At 42.1% G+C, this 24301-nt stretch overlaps 1 protein-coding gene across 1 annotated transcript in view; it reads left to right on the top strand.

Moving 5' to 3' along the window:
* Dnah11 (dynein axonemal heavy chain 11) overlaps positions 1-24301 on the top strand; it is a 319597-nt gene that overhangs the window by 26870 nt on the left and 268426 nt on the right. Inside the window, 6 exon segments of the mRNA XM_059279404.1 lie at positions 8171-8287; positions 13137-13274; positions 13694-13818; positions 14475-14670; positions 17833-17937; positions 18087-18479. Of these exon segments, the coding sequence (XP_059135387.1) occupies positions 8171-8287; positions 13137-13274; positions 13694-13818; positions 14475-14670; positions 17833-17937; positions 18087-18479 (1074 nt within the window).

The raw sequence follows: 24301 nt of genomic DNA, 5'->3' as shown, positions 1-24301 counted from the left end.
AACAAATGTATGAGCAACCTAGAAATGCCAGTAGGCACACAACATTGACTCCTATAAAAACCGGACTGTGTTCTAGCCAGGAGACCAAGAAGAGGGCACCCCATTGAAAAACAGAAGATTTACAAGTATCTACACTGTAGCCAGGTACCAAAGAAGCAGCTGTGCCCCACCACTACCGCTCCAGGAAGGCTGGGTAGGAACTCTATAAATTACCCGGCCGGCATCCAATTGCTCCATCCCTCACCCCTCCTGGGTGGTGTCAGAGGTGACTAAGAAGGAGCCTTGGTCTTTATGTCTGCTGGCCAAGAGAGAGCCCCCTCTCCATGGTGCTGGTGGAAACCATATGGAAATCTGATTTTTTTTGTTTTGTTTTGTTTTATGTTTTGAGTCACCTGGTAGATCCCCATGTCATAGGTGTGGGTTTAGAGGAAGCCTAGTTGAGACTGAGGACTTCCACACATGTGACATCCACAGAGCCCACACAGGGAGTTGGACCTGTAAGCAGGAGACAGTCTACTCGTGTATTTGGAGGGTTCCGGTGGAGACACTGGACCTGCGTCTCCATCTGATAGTAGTGGAGGCTTATGGTCCACAACCTCAACCTTTGACAGTGCTCAGGCATCAGTTGATGCACACTCACTGTACTGTGAACAAGGAAGGTCTCAGCTGAGGTCAGCAGCGCTGATGATGGAGACATTGGAAGCATCTGACAGAAATTGCTCTGTTTGGGAGACAGAGTTACTGTGCTGTTCTGTCAAACTGCACTGTGGTGTCTGTTGTTGTTCGGCTCTTTTTAGGGGGGCCACCACCCAGCTCCCAAATAAATCACTCACGGAGGCTTATTTTTACTCATGAATGCCCAGCCTTAGCTTGGCTTAGTTTCTAGCCAGCTTTCCTCAACTTAAAATTATCCTGACTACCTTTTGCCTCTGGGCTTTTTGTTTCTGTTCCTAAATACCTTTCTTTGTTTCTTACTCCGTGGCTGGCTGTGCAGCTGGGTGGCTAGCCCCTGGAGTCGTCCTCCTTCTCTGGCTGCTAGCTCTTTTCACCCTCCATCTCTTTTTCTTTTCCTCCCAGATTTCTCCCTCTACATATTCTCTCTGCCTGCCATCCCCACCTATCCTTTTTTCCTGCCTTTCCATTGGCCAGTTCTTTATTAGACCATCAGGTGTATTACACAGGCACAGTAACACAGCTTCACAGAGTTAAACAAATGCAACATAAACAAAAGTAACACACCTTAAAATAATATTCTACTACAGTGTCAAACTCCTGAGCCCAAGTGACTCTGACTTCAAGTTCCCAAGTGCTGGGCTTACACATGTGCATCACTATGTCTGTCTTTTAAATTAAATTTTAAAAACTGAAAGCAAGAGAGAAATGACTTCTTACTTGTAAAGAGGAATATAATTTGATTGGTGGATTTCTTATCAGAAGCCACAGATGTCAGAATTCACTGGGCAAAATAGGTTCTGAGAAAGAACTGTAAATTTAGAGTTCTCTGCCCTCAGGAACAAAGGGGAAGCCAAGAGATAACCAGATGAACAAAAACTAAAAGAATGCCACCAGCAAACTGATCTTAAGAGAATGACTAGAAGGTTTTGGTGTAGAGAAGAAATGGTAAAGGAAGGAGCTTTATACACCACCAAGGATGCAGTAGCTAGATGGATGTAACATGTATTATGACAGGTGTTCCTTTTCTCCAGCCTTGTAAGTTATGTTTGAAAGTGGAAGTAAAACATTATCCCTGCTTTTTTGTGTGTGTTAAGAGATTGAACCTAGGGCCTCAAAGAAGCTAGGCAGTTGTCCCCTGAGATACACTGAACCCAATACCACTTCTAAATGTATGTACAGGAAATATTTGAGACAATTATACTATAGTGGAAGAGGGTAAGGATTAAGAAGCACTGCCCAGTTCAATGTCATGAACATTTCGCCAATATCGTCTTCTGGAAATTTTATGGCTTTCGCTGCTACAATTAATATAATTAATTTTAATTATACTTTGAACTTTAATCTACTTTGAACTAATTTTTAAGTGTTGTAAGGGTTCAAGTTGACTCCTGCAAAAGGGTAATCAATCAATCTCCCTAGCAGCGTTTGTTGAAGAGATTGTTCTTGCCTTACTGAATGGTTTTGCACCCTTATCAACAATTACTTGAGTTTGTATATGTGCGAGTTTATGTCTGAGCTTTCTATGCTATTTCATTGATCTATATGCCAGTACTACATTGTTATCAGTATTGTAGACTTGTAAACTGTGTTATTACAAAGTATAAGCCTACTAACTTTGGAAAGATTTTTGTCAGACCTTCAGGGCAATGTTTTTTAATTACTGCAAAGGCATTGTTGAGAGATTTTGATGGGGATTAGGTTGACAGGACAGATTGTTTTGGATAGTATTGTCTCTGTAATGATATTAAATCTCCTGGCCCATGTAAGTGGGATATCTTTCTACCCACCCCTTCTTTAATCACTTACAACTATTTTATAGCTTCTGGTATATGTCTTTGACTTCCCAGGTCAAACTTACTATGAAGTATTTTATTCTTTTTAATACTACTACAGATGGAATTGTTTTCTTACTTTGTAGGATTGTTCTTTGCTAGTGTATATAAACGCAAATGCTTTTCTTCTCCCTGTGTACATATGTTTATGTGTCTTGTCTGTGCAAGAGAGTATCCACATGGGGGGAGGTCAAGGGTCAACCTCCTGTGTTGTTCCCCAGGCTCCACATTCCTGGCACTGGACAATTAGGCTAGGCTTGCTGGCCAGTGATCCCAGGGAGCCTCCTGGATTAAAAGTGCATGCCGCCACACCTGGCTTTGTTTATCCAGGTCCCAGGGAAGGAACACAGATTATGTTTGCACAGAAAGCAGTGCTTTACTGACTGAGCTCTCCAGTCCATAACTGACTTGGTGTATTGATTTCTCAACCCACAACCTTGCTGAGTTTATCAACTTCATTTCTTAGGTTTGTAATCTTTAGATAAAATCATGCCACCTGTGAATAGACATGATTATCATGATTACTTTCAATTTGGATGCTTTTTGTTTTACTTGCCTAATTGCCCTGGCGAGAGCTCCCGATGCTATATTGGCTTTGAGGTGGGCATTCCTGTCTTGTTCTTGACTTAAGAGAAGAATTTTTACCACTTTCACCTTTGGGAATGATGTTAAACACTCCATGCTCACAAGGTACCCTTGTCATGTTGAGGATCTTTAGCTCTGTTCTTATGTCATTGAATGTTTTTTTTCTCATGAAAGATTGTTGAATATTAAGTTTCTTCTGCATCGACTGAGATGATGTGAGGTCCACTCCCCATTCTCATTCTGTTAATGTTAATTTTTTGTATGTTAAACCATCCTGCTATTATGGAATATTTCTCTTGATCACTGTTAGTAATTCTTCTAATGTACCACTGAATTCTGTTTGTGTGTTGTCTCACCATTTATAAGGAATGTTGGTCTGAAGTTTTCATTTCTTGAAATACCTTTACCTGACCTCGGTATCAGAGCAGCGCTTATCTTGTAGAGTTAGCAAGCTTGAGAAGGATTGCTCTTAATTCTCCTTTAAGTACTCATAGTACGACCATCTGGTCTTGAGCTGTTGTCTATTGGGAAGCTGCTTGTTTACTTGTTTAATCTCCTTACTAGTTCTGGCTTTTCTGATTTGTTCTTGTTGGATGGTACATATCTAGGAATTTGTCCTTTTCATCTGGGTTACCCACTTTCTCCCCAACCTCCCTGAAAGTCCTGCTATGTGGACCAGGCTGACGTGCTCCTCACCCTAGCTTCCTCTGCAACCATGTGCTGGGCTCACAGGCATGCAACACCATCCATGCCTAGCTAGGATTTCTAATTTTGTGCATAGTTATTCACAGTGCTGCTTTGTAATCCTTTTTATTTCTAGAAAAATCATAATAATATCTCCACTTTCATTTTGTAATATTAAGTATTCAGAGAAAACTGTGAGAGTCTTAATCTAGAGAAAATTTGTCCGTCTTTTGAATTGATGTGTTTGCATCATTTTTATTTAATGTAACTAAAGTATTGTATTTCGAAGAATCAACATTTCATTTTGCTGTGCACCTCATGTTGTACTTAGCTCTTTTGGCTTGCTTATTTTGTGTATCTGTGATTTTGTATGCTCTGACCTACCTCCCCCATTTCCTTCCCACAATAACTCAAGTCCATGTATAGTGAGACCATACAGTGGTCTTCTTTCCGTTTGATTCATTTCACTCGCACGGTGTCCCCTGGGGGTGTCTGTGTCTTGACAAATGACAAGATTTCCTTTCTTCCTGAGCAGAGTAACATTCCATTTTATATAAAAACTCTCTCTCTCTCTCTCTCTCTCTCTCTCTCTCTCTCTCTCTCTCTCTCTGTGTGTGTGTGTGTGTGTGTGTGTGTGTGTTTAACCCATTCATGTGTTGACCAGCATTTACATTGTTAGACTCAGGTCCTGAGTTATATAGTTCTTCCATCTTCACATTCTTTAAGATCCCTGCACTTGTTCCCACAATGGTTGTACCAACCTGTGTTCAAACCTGTACAAAGAGAATATAGACCACACCAAAGGGGATTTGACCTAGAGGTATAAAGCAGGTTTAGTATTTGGTGTAAATTTGAAACTGATATTATAGTTTACAATTTAACTCTCTAGGTTAAAGGATACAAAATAGCAGATATATGAAATAAACAGGCCAAGATCTAACGGCAACACCTGCACTGTAAGATGTGAGTTGTGTGGGATTTCAGATTTAAAAATAACTGAAGTGGGGGGATTATGCTAATCACTCCAGAAAACAAAATTGATGAAGTTTAATATCCATTCATGCCACCCCCTCCCTGCCACCCACAGCCACTGGAAGGGCAGGGACAGAGTGGATAAAGAACTCCAGTCAAAAACCTAAAGCATAGGCCCTTAACAGTGATGGATTTCTTAAAGTCCTGAACACACAGCTGCCTGGTCAGCTTCTCTACCGGGAATTCAATGGATACCTTCAAATTGACCTGTTCAGAACTAAGTCTTTTCCCCACCCCCTGGCCACTCAGTTCTTCAAATGTCACGAATAATTGGCTTCTTAGGGGAAGTGCTCAGAGTCGTCCATAATTTCACTCATTTTCTCACGACATCCAGTTCCTCTTAGTTTGTCTGGGAAGTACATTTATGGCTCATTTTTCACCTGGACTGCTGCATTTGCCTCTAAGCTGTTCCTCTCTGGCCTGTGTTGGTTCCATTAATTTATTCTCCGTGTAGCTTGAGAGCCTTTCACATGCTTAGTCAAATCATGGCTTTTCTCTAATTAAAACCTTTTGGTAGCTTCTCAGGATGCTGATAAAGGCAATTTTATACTCTCCAGAATATAGAGACCTTTTTATGATTCCTGAGTCATGCTAACTCACCACCTACTATCTAATAAATACTTATTGAGAAACAACTATGAGCTGGGGACTCCATGAAATATTAGTACTATCACTATGAAAAATAAATCTGCTCATTAGGCTTATTGACTCAGAATCCAGGGGAGACTACAGGTAGGCAATTACTATCCAGCATGCTTAGTGCTGGGGCATGAAAATGGAGCCCTATTCCAGAGGTGAAAATACACAGAGATCTGTAACGTAAATAGGAAGGAAGCAAGAGCGAAGTCGGTAAAGGCAATTAGGGATGACAGATATGGCTGGATCCTAGAGTGAGAATACTGAGGTGGTGTCTGAACACTTTAGAGCCTTGAGAACCATGTTGTTATTATGATATTTTAATAAATTCAGATTATGAAGTGAGATGATAATTTATAGGAGTTGGACTTGCAGTGACATAGATTACTTCGGCTGCATCTTGGAGGATGTTTAGAGCTGGCAACAGCAGCCTGGAGGAACAGCCAATGGCAGCTCTGAGGGTCTTGCTGGAAGAGATGCAGACAGACAGCAGGGGGTAGTTAAGATGGCTAGCAGGTGTCAAAGAGTCCCAGAGGCTTCCCAAGTTTCTTTAGGGGTTTATAGAAAGGGCAACTTGACAGAGAAGTTAATGGATTCAAATTTATGTATGTGTGACTTCTCTGTGGCAGTGTCTTTATATCTGTGTGTGTGTGTGTGTGTGTGTGTGTGTGTGTGTGTGTATGTGTGTGCCTGTTCAGGGCTGTTGTTCATCCATTAGTGGTTCTGGGGATCAAATTCATGTCCTCCCTTTGTGAAGTCAGCACCTGATCCACTGAACTCTCGTCCCAGCCCCTCCCTGCTGGATGCTTTAAGGAAAAGTCCCTTGGGATGTATTGGAGTGTGTGTGTGTGTGTGTGTGTGTGTGTGTGTGTGTGTGTATGTGTGTGTCTAGGGTGGAGATTCTAATTTTATCTCCTTCTGATGTAGCTCGTGGTCTCTAGGGGTTAAATGGTTAAGGATTACAGACTGTGTACTCTGTTTCTATCCTGAGAAGAGGGGTGTGTGAGGCTTGTTAAAACTTGTTAGGAAATTGGGTTTACTTCCAAGTGAGTGATTCTTGAATGGAGAGGCTGCTTGGCTAGAATTCAGGAGACTTAGCTCCATCCTCTTGATGCTAAATGTCATGTTGTGGTTTGTGACAGAGTCCAGAACTGTACCATGAGCTGCTCTTTCCACTCCAAGTTAAACTCATTGTAAGAGACCTGCTCAGGGTGCTCTAACAACCCTGAGAGTCTGGTACCTTGTAAACATGAGACATTTATTTCTCACTGTTCTAGAGGCTAGGAAGTCTAAGACGAAGGCATCAGCTGATTCAGGGTGGGGTAAGGACTGCCCTTAGCTCTCAGGACCCACTGTGTCTTCACATGTGGGGGTGGATGAGAGTCTCTCTTACACATCTTTAAGAGGGCACAGGTCCCATTCCATCAGGAGGGCCCTGCTCTTTCTTCCTCACTTCGGGAAATCACTGCCCTTTGTATGTTCGGATTTCATTGTGGAATCTGGGGGCAGCAGAAACCCTGAGACCATTGCGGGTACATTTCTTCACAGAAGCCAGAGGATGGGCTCATACTTTATGTATAGCAGTGCAGTTTACATATTAAATGCTACTATAATCGAATGATTAGATATAGTTTTAAACATAAGGATATCAGGTCATAAACCCCTCCCCTGCAGAACAAATTAAAAATTTTTTTCCTAAATGGGTCAGTGTAATAAACGTATTCAGTGACTATTCATGCCTGATTCCTTTTACACTAATAGTAATGGCATTAGAGAGGAAGTTCACAATCACTGGCTCTGACCAATAACATACACTGAGATTGTTTAGGATGCAAAAAATGTGCCTTCCTACCCGAGTTTGTTTTGCCACTTACAAAATGGAAAATCAATATCAACTTGTGCCATATGTTGTAAAGACTGAGTAAATGTAAGGCCCCGAGAACAGAACTAAACAGATCTAGCCTCGGGTACAATGGTGGTGTTACTGCTGATTTTGTTGGTGCACAGCCCAGGCCTTCGCTGTGCTAATCCTGAGGCATGCACTTCAGGCAGCCTGACTGTGAAGCCTGGGGATGGCTGTCATCCCCAGGGACAGCTCTACTGAAGGTGCCTGTGGCTCTGAAGACAGAGGTGTAGACGTTCCTTCCCAGTTTCCTTCCTTCTAATCATGGGCGTGGGTGGTTATGCATAAGGAGGAAACTGGGGTTTGTCAGCTGCATATTAATGAGAACCTGGAAAAAGTATCTGAGTATTTCCACTTTTGCTGTCACTCCTGATGCTTTCTCACGGATGCATGGGTTTCAGTTCTTACCTGGTGACACAGTGTTTTCACGCACAGGTTTTCCATCCCTCAAATAATCAAGCTTTCCATGGAACTTACAGGTGACCCACGGCTCTAGTAGAGATGTTCCGAGACGCTGTACTCTTTATTTGTGATTGAGATGGTTGGAGGAAGGCAGACACACTGATGCCCACATTCAAGTCTGGGGCCACAGTACTGGGAGGGCTGAGCCTCGTGAAAACATGGGTAACGTGCTACACAGGCAGAGTGCTAGGAGATGACCACTTGCAGAGTCAGTCAGATTCACCTGTTCTGGTCTCCTCTGGAATCCGCTTACAGAAAATAAACTGAGAGACTGCGGGAAAGTAAGGCGAAGCTTAAATGGTTGCCATTTTCACTGCTGAAGTCTTCTCTGTAAACTAATGTTCTATTTTTCATGATACAGGGGTTTGAAAGTGACTATTGCAGATTTAAGTCCCAAACCTTGGATTTTGACAGACGGCTTGGGACGCTGCTCTGCGAAGGTCTCTGCAGTTGCAGTTGTTTGGAATCCGCGTTTAAGGTCAGTTTTGAGGAAGCTCCCGAGGAAGTGAATCCTTTAGACTGTTAGATGAAAAGGCCAAATACGTTCTTTTCTGATTCAGGTAAAATATTAACCAGATCAATCACATTCCCTTTGTGTTCAAGCCCACTGGATAATATGATTTGAATAACGTGCTAGAGAATAATGATGTTTACTCTGGGAAGGTCATTTTTAGGACATTTAACTCTTGATCTTTTCTGGCATTCACGGTATTTTACCTCTCATTTCCTGTAGAGTGAGTTGGATGTGGCCAATGAAATATTGACTCGACAGTAAGCCACATAGAAAAGTATAAAAAAAAATTCTGTAATTTTAATAATCTTTTCCTTTAGATTCTTTGCATATGCTGGTATCATCTGCCTACTTTATTACTCTGATTGAAACAAATAAGGACTATTTCATTGGGTGTAAGGTACCATTGATTACCAGGCATTATTTATGTGTCAATAAGAAAAAAATGCTGCTAAATTAATTATAATTTCATTGATTGTCTAATGCATTCTGACCTCAGAGATATTGAAGCATGCAAGAATGTTTTGTGAATGAACTTAATAGATTGTATGTGCATTAAGAATTGTGTAAAAGTTTAGGGGATGTAGGTCAGTGGTAGAGTGCTCACCAGCTTGTATGTGAGTGGGAGGGAGGGAGGGAGGGAGAGAGGGAGGGGAATGGGGTAGTTCTGGGAAAGAAATGCATTTTGATGGCTCCTGGAGATGAAAAGCTTGTAATATGGAAATAGGAACAGCATGTTTAAAAAAAAAAAAAGTGAATTGCAAGTGACGTATAAGTGACTATTAGGTGATATCCCAAAGGGAAATGGAGCGTTTGCCACCCAGGCAAGCACAGCTGGAAACTGCAGCACAATGCGAAGTGATACAGCAGGCAGGTTTTCAAGGAAGATCCTGTTGGGCTTGGAGTTTTCAGGTGGTTTGACCAGCACTGGTGAAGCTACTGTGTCTGTTTCCTCTTTAAGTCAACTACTGAGCATTGTCACAGTGAGGACTGAGAAGGAGCAAATGGTGATTTCTAATATCGAATTCTTTCTTTCTTTCTTCTTTCTTCTTTCTCTCTCTCTCTCTCTCTCTCTCTCTCTCTCTCTCTCTCTCTTTCTTTCTTTCTTAACAAAAAAAACCATTTCAGACAAAACTGAGATGCTCATTGGCCAAGACAGACGGCATGTTTCTGTGATTTCCTGTCTCGGGTACAATTAATTTATGTTTAATATGCTGTTTGTTTCTTTGGCTAGATATGCATACATATTGTTCTTAGACAAAAGTGACAGCTTTCTCATCCACTTTGTGGCCTTTTTCATTTAGCAAAGAGTTAGGCTTTTTTTTTTTTTTTTCCTAACCAAATTGAGTAGTAGTTCTTTCTAATGTCTGTGTATGACTTCTCATATTTCTATTACTGGAAATTGTTCTCTTTTAAGCTTTTGTGGGTAACCAGAAGAAAGAACAGAGTGAACTCTCAATATAGAGAGATTTCTAACTCCATTTAATTAGCAATCTAGTTCAAATTGTTCTTCTTGCCCACTCATACCCATTAACATGGGTTATTTAAGTACATGTTAGTTTGTTTTTTTCTAAGCAGCTTCATTTTGTTGTCAAGTGGTTTAAAAAAAGCATTCCACATTATTTGTAGCTTGACTACTAAAATAATAAGATAAAATCCTGCCTTAAGAAACCCAGGATGATGGGCATCCTCTTCTAGCTTTTGTTAGGATTAGGTTGCCTTGTAGACAGGTTCTTTCTGATAGCCTGAAGGTAATTGGATTAACTGGAATTAGAAATGACACACTGTAGGGATGGTAATGGTAGAGAAAGATGTATGGGATTACATACTCTAAGGACTCATGATTACGACCATAGACACAGGCTGATGACCTCTGACCACTGATTATTCCAGAGGAAGAATATTTTTGTAGGTTGTTGCTGAAAGATGACAGCTTGATGTTTGCTCTTGGTTAAGACATGGCCCAGAAGGAAAATGAATACTAGTATTCTGGTGTAAACCTGTAATGCTTAAGAACCTGACGTGTTGGCATCTGCTGGAAACAAAACACAACACTAATAAATGGCTCTAAGATTTGTACTGAGGTAAATTGAAACGTGTTTGAAAAAAGAGTCCAGAAAAGATTTTTGACAACATAAAGGTTGACTGTGGTTCATTCAAAAATCTGATGTCCAAAGTGCTCAAAATCCCAGATCCCTTGAGGTCCAGATAATGCCATAGGTGCCATATTCCACATTGTTAAAGCTTGTTTCATATAAATACTATTAAAATTATACGAAGTTACCTTCAGTCTAGGTGTAGATGGGATAAATAGGAATTGTATATTTAGATATGGACTCTCTTGCCCTAAGGTATCTCATTATGTGTGTGTGTGACGGGGGGTAGAGAGTGTAAATATTCCCAAATCCCCAAAAGCCTGAAGTGGAAGATCCTTCTGGTCCCAAGCATTGCTGATATGTTCAACCTGTGTGTACACACACACACACACACACACACACGTATATGGTTCAGGTGCCCACAGGATTAAAAAGTCTTTGAACAAGGCAACCCCATGAAAGATTAATATCGTTACTACTTTGAGCCGTATAGCAGAGTTATGAAAAGCTGCATCACATTAGGAAGCTGGGAGGGAATGAGGATTAAGGAATTCTGAAATAGAATCTTTAGGGAAAGAAAATGTCGTGGGATTCAGCCTTCAGCTTGCAGGACCCGTGTGAAGGGAAACATCTGGCACCAGGATGCAGCTGCTGCTCTGCCTCAGAGCACCCGGAGGCTGCAGAGCTGCAGATCTCATCCTGGAGGTGAACGCTTGCGTATTGATGGCAACGAGTTGTTAGGATAGCGCAGACTGCCCAGCAGGTCGAGAAGCACTACTTTGCAGCTCCCAGCTTCTTTCTGGAATATTTCTCTGTCTTTTCTTTTGCAAACTCAAGGCTTAAGCACCACCAGGTGAGTAAGCAAGATGAATGTAGCCTGAAAGTTTCTGCAGAATGTAAGACCATGTGATGAAAGAAATTATTTCCAGTAGACATTGGGATTTCCTTTGTTAACTTAGGAAGGTAGTGCTCACTTGTGAGTTCACAGGAAGCCCCAACCAACAACACTGGGCAATAAAGTTAATAATTAACATTTTGCTAGGTAGCTAACCAACTGGGTTTAAAATTACCTGGAAGTTTCTGTTACTGCTATAACCATTATCAGCAAAAGCAAGAATGTGTTTGTCTTTGATGGCCCATGAAATAAATACATTTATATTTTAATTTATATAACTTCTTCACTATGTTGTTTTCATTGAGTGTAGCTTACGAGAATGTTCACAAAACTTCTCTAACAAAGCTGTTTGTCAGTGAAAGGTTTGAGGGCTACTCATTGCTTCCTGAGAAAAACCAAACAAAATTCTCTTTGTTTTCATGTTGCTCTGCTTGGTTATTTTGAAATATCTCTTGAAGAAAATACCAATATAAAATGCACACATTGTGAAGTGCACTCTTTATGAAGCCCACATGGGTATAGTCCAAGATCCCCATTGGGTGTCTCAGCCTTGCATCTCATTGAACTTGTCTATGTCTACTCACTCTCTATTTCTTATACTTATGTGCCCAAGATCAGTTCACTTCAGAAATTAGACACATAAGGAGAGTAACAACACTGATAATAAACAGAATCATTACAATGATGTAATGTAAAATGACAGAATTGAACAAAACTTAGGAAATTGTTCCATTCTGGAATTTATATATTTGATGTTTTTAGACTGCAGTTAGCCACTCATAACCAAAAAGTAGAAAACAAGGCCTGGGTGGGGAGGCTAAGAGGGTACCAGTGAAGGACGAGACCTGGTTTTTCATCTAGCTCTGCCTCTAGTCTATGCGTTTCCCTGCAATTCAGTTCCTCGTGGGGAAACATCTGACAGCCGTCCTTTTAAGGCCTTCAGTTAATCATGCCTGGCACACAGTGCTGTGTAAACTCCCGTTGCATACAAATCTTACATTCATATGGGGCTTAGCTTGCCAAGAAAGCCACCTCTTGAGAGCACACCAGAAAGTAAACTTAGCTCATCTTCATGGACACTGGTGAGGAGCTGGGAAACCTGGGAATCTTCAGTGAGCAGTGGAGAGTGTGGGCCTTCAGGAAGCTGGTGCCTTCACTGGACTGATAACCGTCATCTACTTCTCTCTGTCCATTGGCTTCCTCTGCTTGAGTTTAGTTTCTGCCCGCTCATTACTTAAGTTGCATTAATTCGTCCAGCCATGTGTTCTTTCTGAGAGACAACTCGATCAGCTAAAGCTTGAGCCAGGATTTTCATGTCAAAGGAGGTGTCCATCTGTAGAGTGTTCTTAGAACAGTAACCATTGCTGCCCCAGACCACTGTTAGGGGCAACTAGATCTTGGGGGTGTGCTGGGGGCCTGGACAGAGAAGTTACTGTTATTGGTACATTCGGTGTAATTATTGATGAGGAGAAATGCATAACACACACTTTAATCGTCTACTTTTACATGCACCAAACAAGTAGAGAAGTTTCCCTGGCACCTAGTAGAAGGGATTAGTAGCTGTGAAGCAGCACCGCTGGTGGACATTGGCTCATTTCTGATCTCAGCTTCCATGGAGGCAAAGAAATTTCCTGTGGAATTTGGTTTATTGGTTATATAGAATTTTAGGAAAACACAAAATACATCTTGTCTTTTGTGGTACCATGTATATTTTAGAGTTCTAGAATTTGCCTCTAATAGCGTAAGAAGTTAAGTTGTGAGCTGAATTCTTGTACCAAAAACTTAAAGTTCTTAACCTTTCTTTAACTTTGATTTTTTTTTATAGCTTTTGACCATATTTGGGAATTTTCTGGAGAAACCAGTTGTCACGGAAATTTTCAGCCCACGTTACAGCACATTATTGAACATGTTTAATGCAGAGTTGGATATGTGTAAGCAACTGTATGATGAACACATGAAGTGGGTAAGTAGTGGTAAGATTGAGAAACTTCAACATACTATATGGGTAATGGCCATCAACTAGAGTCATTTTTATTGTGTGTAAAGATTCGATTTAGTAGATAAGTTATACTTAGGGATTTGAAATTAATGTCATTATCTGTAGGCATTAAGTAGTTTTTAGTGCTGAGGATTAAACCTGAGACCTTTACCATGCTAGAAAAAAACTGTACCACGGAGCTCTGCTGCTCACTGAATGCTTTTGTTTAATGGTTTTCTTACAGAGATGGGGAACTTGATTTGGGACCTTACCTTTTCATTAGTGAAGTTATTAAACACCCATGTTTAATGCCACTATGAAAGTAAAATAAACAATTGCTTATAAGGTTGGAAAGCACCCTAAGTGTTCCTTTTCTTCCTCTTCATGAAATTATCAACATACAGATTGAGCATGGGCATGAAATTCTCAACAAGAATATGCCGTTCACCTCTGGAAATATTAAATGGGCCAGGATGCTCCTTGAACGCCTTCAAATATTTTGGTCAAACTTTACATCTCTCCACTATCTGTGAGTAGTTAGGCTTACTTCATGGTGAATTATGATGGTGTTATGAGTGTTCTTGTATTGAGATGGGGTCTCTGCTGCCCAGATAGTCCTCAAACTCATTAGGTAGCTGAGGATGACCTTGAAGTCCTGATCCTCCTGCCTCTACCTCTAGGATTATAAGCCAATGCCATCACACCTGGTGGTGGCTGTTCATATTAATACTTGAAGATATGCTGGCCTGCTCCATGTAGATTGGGTTTGATCTGGTGAGAAGGCTTTATCATTATAATTTTGGAATATTTTTATGGGGCTCATAACTTCATATTATTTATGTTTTTTCTGATCCTTTTATCTTTTAATGTCTCCTTTTCATTCACTGTCTGGAAAGTTTAGTTATTTTTCTTTCTCTTCTTCAAGCTCATTGTCAGACAGTCCTCTGTACCCTTTTTTTAACCTCCCTCTGGAAACTGGTAACAGTTGACACTTAGTGAAGCCTTTGTAGTTCCGTTTATTTATTTGTAGCTTTTTGTTTGTCTTTAAGCAGATACAGTTTTAAAACACTGTAAGGCTTTCATTGCTTCTCTCTGATCTTTAAACACATGATCCCATTCTCTATTGTAAAATAAACTATACTCTGTTGACATATGTAGAAAAGTAGAAAAACCTTGTTGCTACAGATTTCCAGACAGTCCTGATGAGGCTGCAGTCTGTCAGAAGTACACTGAAATGACCACATTGCTTGATCAATTTGAAAGTCATGTCTATAGTGAATGGAGAAGAAATGTGGATGAAACCTGTGAATTTAATTTGAATCAACCCTTGGTTAAATTCAGTGCCATCAACGGCCTTCTGAGCGTCAACTTCGACCCAAAGGTAGGACTTTGCCTTATTAATGCATTATAGATGCTGTTCATGTGTCCCTGAAGCCTCCCTGATGATGAAGGAGGCCACTTCAGTCATTTAAACTCTATTTTGGGAAAGTAGCAGTACTGTGAGGAATATAAATTTTAAACTTACTTGGGGAACTTTTCCTTACAGAGATTTGCTTTCATGTGTATATATGTGTGTGTGTACATGCGTGCGTGTGTGCGTGCGTGTGTGAGTGATTGAACTCAGGACCTCATAGATTCTAGGCAAACACTCTACTAGTGAGCTTACTTATTTATACCTTACTTGTTTATCACCAAGTTCCTTACTGACTTATTTTTTTTTCAAGACCAGGATCTCACTGTTGCCCAGGCTGGCTTTGAGCTTAGCTTGTAGCCCAGGAAATGTTGAATTAGCGTTCCTTCTTTCTCTGTCTCCTAAGTAGCTGGGATTATAGTCACTTCCTCTTCTCCTTATTAATTAATTAACACCTTGTCATGACTACTTTACCAACCCATATTAACCTGATGGTGAGCTGCTGAGGATGGGGTCTATTTCATCTTTCTGTGTTCCAGCTTCCAACTTCCTGTTTGGCAACTAAGAACCTTAGTAACCTTAACTCAGTTGACTGGTACCTAAAGAGTCTACCAGATAGCTTCTGGTGCATGTATTTTCATAACAAGTATACTGGTTGCTTTAGTCAATTAAAATAGGGAAGCCACAGATTAAAAGGAACAAAGGTCTGTCGTGCTTTTGGTTGACAAAAGATGTTTCTGCTTGCCATCATTTCTTTCAAAGAGAAGATAAGCTTGTTGATACAGGTTTATAGTGTATGGTGGTAGCTAAACTGATGATAATTAAACAGTAATTTAAAATATAAAACAACTCATTGACAGAAAAATTTTAACAACTAAATAACATCCAGAATGGGTTGCTTTTATTTTTGCTGTCCATGTTGTCATGTAACAAAGAGATTTCCAATCTTTTCAATATAAGTGTCATAATTTCATTACATATTCTTGTCTGTCTGTTTTTTGAGACAGTGTCTAATGGAGCCAAGATTGGCTTTAGACTTATGATCTTCCTGACCCTCTTCCTTAGCGCTGGGATTATAGCCATGCTCCCCACACATGGCTAACTATGTAGCATCTTCTAGAACAGTGACAGTACAGAAGCCTCATTAGCAGGCTTGTATTTGGGCATGTATGTATCTATAATTTTAATATGCACATATTTAGTAAATGTGTGTTTGTATATATGTACGTGTGTGTGTGTAAGAGATAGATAGATTGCTCCATGAACTGATTTTTTTTGAGACAGAGTCTCTTCGTGTATACCACACTGTCAAAGTGCTCTACCTGCCTTTGCCTCTCAAGTGTTGGCTGAAATTAGACGTGTGAGCCACCATACCTGACCACATGCTACATCTACAACATGTATTTAAACATCTATCTCCTAGTCCTTTCGCTTTCTAGATAAGAGGCACAATACTATTCTTTTCTGTCCACCTACCAGGGCTTTGCATGATAGTAAAAGGCAATCCTCTTTGTAAGTTTCTGTGACCTCTCCCCCAACAAAAAAAAGAATTTGATGAATTTTAGGTAATGAAGAATACTCAGTATATGGAAGTGACTGTGCAGAGCCCTCCCTGGCAGTTCCAGTGCCTGCCTAGGACGTAGGAAGTCTGCTTACTGAATTAGAGGGTCATGCTGAACACCCAAACTCTGGTCTATTTCCCTAAAATAAACACAAATACCGTCACCTTATTTTGCTAATGGAAATTTGGTATACCAACATAAATATTTTATCATGAAATCTAACTATTGACTTCTAATTTCATAAAACTGTTCTTCCTACCCCATACCTCCTGGGTGGATTTAATGAATGGTGTTTCAGTTACTTAGTTAGCTGTCATTGCTGGGTAGGAGAGACATCTCCTGGATGTATCACAGGCATTACATGTTCTGAGTTTAAATTTTTTCTGGAAATTGCAATTATTTCAGAATAGATGTCTTAGTTAGGATTTCTATTGCTGTGAAGAGACATCATGGCCATGGCAACTCTTATAAAGGAAAACATTTAACTGAGGTGACGGCTTACAGTTTAGAGGTTCGGTCCATTATCATCATGGTGGGAGCATGTCAATGTGCAGGCACATAGTGCTGGCTACATCTTGATCAGAAGGCAACAGGAAAGTGGACTGTGAGACCGAGCAGTATCTTGAACACAGGAGACCCCAAAGCCTGCCCCACAGTGGCACACCTCCTCCAACAAAGCCACACCTCCAAATAGTGTCACTCCTTTTGAGCTTATGAGGACCAATTACGTTCAAACTACCATAATAAACAAGTGGTAAATTTTTAATATAAACATGAAAACAAGTATAAAAGCAATTGCTTGAAATGTTTCAGGGATAATTGAGAGTCTCATGGGTTTAGCTACCACCTATAGCCTTGTTGGTCCTTTGAGAATGACTGTGAGCGTTAGAAGCAACCACCATGCACCAAAACCCGACAGCTCTCATTCATGGAGTCTGTGGATTCTGTAATGCTCAGATTTTAAGAAAATTAAATTAGATAAAAAATTTTAAAAATTAAAAAGATAAAATTAATTAACTAAAAAAAATGGCATGTGCTCTAAACAGTAGAGTTCATATACCATATAGATGAAGACGTGTATGATTTGGGAGCAACAGAGCATATGAAGTGAAAGTCTTTACTTTGAACCAGAAATACGGTAATTGCATGATGACATTTTAAGTATTTCATGTTAAACTCAACATTAAAATATATTCTTATTTTTAGAGATTTACTTATTGGTATTTATTAGAGGGGGAGGGGGGAGAGAAAGGAAGGGCACAGAGCACATGGGGGTCAGAGGACAACTTCGCAGGAGTAGTTTCCCTCCTTGCTTCTGAGGTCATTTCTCTTGTTTCTGCTGCTGCACCAACTACGGGAGCTTTCAGGAGGTCCTGCTGTCTCAGCCCCGCATCACTGCCGGAGAACTTGGACTGCATGTGTCAGCACATCCGAGTTTTTCCCCATGGGATCCAGGGACTGCATTGAGGTTGTCAGTCTGTCATAGCAAACGCTTCTACTCACTAGCTGTCTTGTTGGCCCAGAGATGTATTCTTAAAGTATGCAATAAATCTCAATATTCTTGGAATAGCTTGTGGCGGTGTTGAGAGAAGTCAAATACCTTTTGATGCTGAAGAAATCTGACATACCAAATTCAGCTTTAGGCATTTTCCAGAAAAGGAACACTATTTTAAAGGTTTGTGGCTTTTGATACTTGGTACCTTTGAGATGAAAATACTTTGAATTTTATTTCTTGGTTTGGGGACCTGTGGCATTTGGAAGTGCTAACATATCTGGCCCTTTTCATTTTTGTGTTTCCTTGCTTGGTTGGTTTGTCTTGCTCAGTACATCGGGAATCTTGAACTCCTTGTACAAGGCTACAATAAGCTGAAACAGACCCTTCTAGAAGTCGAATACCCGCTCATTGAGGATGAGCTCAGAGCTGTTGATGAGCAGCTCAAGGTGGCTGCGACGTGGCTGACGTGGCAGGATGACTTCTGGGTCTTCATGGAGAGGGTGCAAGTGGCCGTCGCGGAGCTGGAGCTCAGAGTGGCACAGACTCAGAGCAATGTGCGAATAATCCAGCAAACCATGCAGGCCTGGGCAGAGTGGCCACTGCTGTCCCGGAGGGAGCCCAGAAGAGAGGCTGCCTTCACCTTGGAAGACAAGGGGGATCTGTTTGCTAAAAAATACAAGTTGATCCAAGAAGATGGCCGCAAGATACACAACTTGGTGGAGGTAATAGCTTCCAACATTTCGACATATATAAAGCTTTTTATTTAGTAAAGAACAAAACAAGAAATGCTAAACCTAATGTTGTACCTCAAACCTGGAGGAGTTCATAGGTGGTTTTGCTCTAATTTAAGGGGGGAGAATCTGTGTTACTTGCCTGTGATTTGTGGAGCCCTTGCTCCTCATTCCTGAGGGGGAGATGTGGGTGTAAGGTACAAGGACCAAACTGAAAAGGTAGCAGTTGATCCCCCTTCGTCCCAGTTGACCCTTCAGCTGCTGTTAGATCCTGCCACTTGGTTGGCTAGTGTCAGCCACCGTGTTCTCATGATCTCCTAGGGTGGCAGCAGTAGTTACTCTGCTGTTTAAAAATAGGTTTGGCTTTCTTGGAGCTGGAGAGATGGCTCGGTGGTTAAGAGCACTTCCTGCTTTTGGAGAGGACCTGGGTTCAGTTCCCAGCATCCACATGGCAGCTCATAACCATCTGTGACTGCAGTTCCAGGGGATCCAACACCTTCTTCTGACCTTTGTGGGCACTGCATGCATGTGATGCGCATGAAGTCAAAACAGCCATGCACATAAAATAAGTCTCTCTCTGTGTATGTATATGGTTGTTTGGTTTTCTCAAAAAACCAACAAGCAGTCTTCTAGGGTAACCGAGAAAAAGAAAACTAAGCAAAAAATAAAAGGGAGAAACATGAACTAAAATCAAGCAAAGAAAGACAAGACCCATCAGATCATGTATCATGATGCTGCAGCTCTGGTCAGGGAAAAAGGTGAAAGAGAATAAGTAGATAATGTGTCGGTTATAACTAAGGTGGCTATGTGAAACACCAGGGATTATGGGCTAGGGATGGAGTCGACAAGGGAGTTAAGCTTTAAATGGAGAAGTTGGGGGTTTTCTTCACTAAGGGAGAAGTCCTGAGGAAGACCAAGGGGACCTAAGTAGTGACAGAGCCTAAGATCTGAGGTGTAGCAGCCTGGCCTGCCCAAGGATCAGTGTGAAATGCAGTATCACTGATGAGGAGTTTATGTGGGGGATAATACTAGGAGGTTGCATTTAGAGGGGACCATATACACACATTACAGGTCTGATAGCTATGGTGAAGACTTGGAGTTGATGGGAAGGTAGCAGAGACACTTTCTGCTCAAAGTTGCTTCTGTGGAGTGTCAGCCACAAGGAAGGAAGCAGGAGACAGAGCCACGAAACAGTGAGGCGTGGTGGAGCCTGGGTCATGGGGGACTGATGAAGATACTGTAAAAACAAAAGAGGGAACTGACTTCAGCAAGAGCAGATTGTCCTTTCATCAGAGCAGTGGAGGGCTGTGGTCTTTCCGTGGGCAGGGAGGCTGTGCACCATGGCACATGGGACTAGAGGTTTTGTAGAGTTTGAAAGGGGAAATGCATATTGGGGAGGGGATGTAGCAGTCCTGCTTGCCCCTGTGGTCAGGATGAGTCTCTCTCACCTGGGGTCCCAGAGCTGCTTATAAAATCATCACACAGAGGCTTCTATTAATTACAAACTGTATGGCCCATGGCTTTAGCTTATATTAGCTAGCTCTTTCAATTCCCATTAATCGGTGTGTACTGGTCTGCTGGCGTCTTGTGGCTCCTTCCGTGGCGGCTGGCGTCTCTCCCACTTCTGCCATTCTTCCCTCTGTATCTCTGCGTGGATTTCCCATCTGGCTGTAAGCTTTCTTGCTATAGGCCAAAAACAGCTTTATTTATTATCCAGTGGGAGCCACACATATTCACAGCATTCAGAAAGACAACCTGCAGCAAGGTCCGGAGGAAAATGTGTTAGCTTTGGTTCTGCCTCTGCAGGTTCAGATAGGAGCCCTTTGTACTAACAGATATCCTGTGGGAGATTTGCCAGAGATAGTTTTACTCTTTAGTATCAATGAGAGCTGTGTGTAGCCTGGGTGCATTCTGAAGGAAGAGCCAAGGGACTTGCTATAGGGAGTCAGGGAAACCAAGGTTTCAGGTCTGAGCAACTAGACAAATATGGGGAGGAGGTCCTGGAACAGGTTTTGAAGAGAAGAAATGGGATTTGGACTTGGGGGTGTCAGTCAAAGATGGTTATCAAAGGTTTTGATACAGGTAACATTGGAACTGTCTTGTGTTTAAGGGACTAACACAGAATTGATAACCACGAGTATATATATTTAAAAATGACAGAATTAGATAAGAAAGTAGAAATTGGTTGTAGATGCAGAATGGGTCCAAGAGCTGGCCTTGAAAAAGTCTGTGAGGTTAGGGAAGGAGGAGAATTCCTCTTGGAAGGAGACACAGTGATACTCTGAGAGGATTGGAGTAGTGTCATAGTTAGGGTTTCTAATACTGTGAAGAGACCCCATGACCATGGCAACTCTGATAAAGGAAAACATTTAATGGGATGGCTTACAGTTCAGAGGTCCATCATCATCATGGTGGGAAGCAAGGTATCATGCAGGCAGACATGGTGCTGGAGAAGAAGCTGAGGGTTCTTACATCTTGACCCTCATGTAGGAAACAAGAAGTGGTCTGAAACACGGAGTGTGGCCTGAGCATATATGAGACCTCAAAGCCCACTTCCACAGTGACACACTTCCTCCAGCAAGGCCACACCCACTCCAACAAAGCCACGCCTCCTAATAGTGCCACAAGGGTATAGGGCCAATTACACTCAAACTACCACAAGTGGGAAGAGTTTGCATCTGTCTCATTCCCTACTTAGCACCTAAAAATGAAGGCCAGAGTTGGACATAAGCTGGACAAAGTAGAAGCCATTGGCTACCCTGGCGAAGAGACTTGATAGTGTCAGCCTGAAGCATCACCCAGAAGGCTGGGTAGAGAATGGGAGAAATGGAGGTGGAGGCCAGTGAACTCCCGGAGGGTTGCTGTGAGGCACAGCACAAGTTTCGGTATACCTGGGCACTCTATGTGGGCAATAGGGGGCTTTTTTCTGATAGTGCCTGATGTTCATGTGTTGATTGGAATGATCTCAGAGAGAGGAAGGACTTGTTGGAGGAATTCATTTAGGAGTGGGAACTGATGAGTACATGTCCACTCTAGCTTTAGACAGGGGCATAGAGCCTTCTGTAGTGAGAGGAGGGACACAGGCACAGGATTGACATGTGGTACCTGTAGCTAGCCAGTGCTAGTGACATAACAAGGGGGAAGTTAACTTTTCATGTTCCTAGTTCTCGAGACAAAAGGCTGGGAATGGGCAGGAAATGGCTCAGTGTGAAAAGGTGCTTATTGCCAAGCCTGAAAACCTATGTTCAGTTCCTGGAATCCACGTGGTGGAAGGAGAGAATTAACTCCTACAGGTTGTCCTCTCATTTTCACAGGCATGCCACATCATCTACACACACACACACACACACACACACACACACACACACACACACAATCAATCAATCAATCAATCAATTAATAAAAGGGCTAGGAAAGCAAATGCTATTCCTTTCTCCCGAGAATCTCATTATGTGAAACCTTCTCAAGGTATGTGTTATCCTCAAGCCATAAACACTGTCCTGTGAGTAGGGCAGATGGCATCCTTCTGATCTCCCCATGGTGTGGTATTGGACAGAGAAAGAACACTTGATAGAGTCTGGAAACCAGGGTGTTCAGTCTGTGTCTTCCAGAAACTGGACCTGAGATTTCCCATGTGTAAGATGAAGGTCCCTATTTCAGCAGTAGGAAAGAGAAAAGATTATGACTTTCCTGCTTAAAATTGGATGAAGCCCATTATTCAGCTTAGAAATATTCACTGTGAGTCTCCTATGTTCTCATACCATTCTAAGCTTTTGTTTATTTGTATGTGCCTGTGTGACTAGTACATGTTAATGCATGTTTGAACCTGTGTGGAAGCACCTGGGTGTGCATGCATGTAGAGACCTGATGCTGGTGTCACGAGTCTTTCCCGATTGCTCACCACATTATTCTTTGGGGCTGGATCTCTCACTCGAATCCAGAGCTCACCAATACAGTCAGATTGATCCAAGGATCTCATTTCCACCTTCAGAGCTCTGGAATTCCAGGCAGACTGCCACCCACCAGGCATTTATGTGGGTGCTGGCAATTGAGCTCCAGTCTCCATGCATGTGTGCAATGCTTTGCCCACTGACCCATCTACCTAGTCCCCCACTCTAAGTGTGAGATGCATCAGTGAGTAGAGCAAAGATCCTTGCTGTCATGGGCCTTACGGTCTAGTGAGGGGAGAAGTAAGTTTGGTGTGTTAGAACTGGAAAGTGCTACAGGAAAAGGTTGGCATTCGATTGGGATTAGGGGAGAGAGGGTTTGGAGAGAGGGTGCAGTTTAAATGGTGTGATTAGAGTAGATCTATGTGGAAAGTGGGATTGGAGCAAAGGCTTGAAAAAGGCTGTAGAGTCAGGTAAGACGGGTAGTGGCATGCTGTGGTGATATTGTGTCCCCCAATATATTGTGTATCCTAATAAACTTATCTGAGAGTCAGACAACAGAACAGCCACTAGATTAGACATAGAGGCCAGAAAATGGTGGCACACACGCCTTTAATCCTAGCATTCTGGAGGCAGAGCTCCATCTGGATCTCTGTGAGTTCAAAGCCACACTGGAAACAGCCAGACATGGTGACACATGCCTTTAATCCCAGGAAGTGATGGAAGGAAGCAGAAAGGTATATAAGATGTGAGGACCAGGAACTAGAGTCTTTTTAAGCTTTTAGCTTTTAGCAGCAATTCAGCTGGGATCCCATTCAGATGAGGACTCAGAGGCTTTCAGTCTGAGGAAACAAGATCAGCTGGGGAATTGGCAAGGTGAGGTTGGATGTGGCTTGTTCTATTTCTCTGATCTTTCAGCGTTCACTCCAATACCTGGCTACGGGTCTGTTTTTATTAATAAGACCTTTTAAGATTCATGCTACAGCATGCAGAGTGTGTCTTAGACAGAGGAAGCTGCTGGCTAGATGAAGCACCTGGTGTGCTCAGGGAGGTGAGAGAGGAGGTAAAGAGAGGTGAGACACTAGCCTTCCTGGAAGGGGATAGGCAGATAGGGAGACTTTGCAGGCTTTTGTACAGATTGACTTTTGTTCCAATTTTATTTAATTTCCAGATATGTTCTTCCTTTACATGCCAAATGCCTCAAGGGTTCTTTCCTGCTCTGTAAAGCCCTAGGCAGCACCTCAGAGCAAATAGGACCCTGCCTTGCCACTTTGCTTTCCTGAAGAGAGTAATGGCACTCCGACCAGCAGTCCCCAGGCCCACGCTGTTGGAAGGCCTCCTCCCACGGCCTGGGTTAGTGCCTTTGCTCTTGAATTTGCATTTCCAGTAGGGAGGCTTTTCTTGATTCCTACACTAGTAAACCCAGTTGTCCAACTCTTCTGTTTGACCAATAGACACCTCGACCTCAGACTGTCTGAAACAGAAACCCCAGTCTTCCCAAGTAGGTCTCCTCCTTTTACAATGCCTCCCTTGGATCTTGACAAAATTCGTGTTCTTTAACATCCACCGCTTTCATCCTCTGCATCTGCCCATTAGAACAGGTATTAGCGCCATTTAGTTCAAAGCACATCCAGAGTCCAGTGTTTCTCATCTCTTCCACTGCTACCGCACAGTCAGGAACTGCGTCTATGACGGTGGTCAGAATGCTGACCCCTCCCCAGTTCAGATTCTAACATCCAAGGTGATGGGAACGGAGGAGGGCCTTGGGGAGAGGGTGAGGTCGTGAGGTCAGAGCCTTTACGGATGAACTTAATGTCTTATTGAAAGAGACCCATGAGAACCTCGGGCCTCCTTTGTTTGCAGTTTTCAGACCAGAAGAGGCCTGCCCACAACTTGATCGTTTTCTAGAGACAGTCTCATCACCAT

Source organism: Peromyscus eremicus, chromosome 14 (genome assembly GCF_949786415.1).
Source record: "Peromyscus eremicus chromosome 14, PerEre_H2_v1, whole genome shotgun sequence".
Classification (NCBI taxonomy): Eukaryota; Metazoa; Chordata; class Mammalia; order Rodentia; family Cricetidae; genus Peromyscus; species Peromyscus eremicus.
Note: the sequence above shows the minus strand (reverse complement) of the source record. Positions and strands in the feature narration are given on the sequence as shown.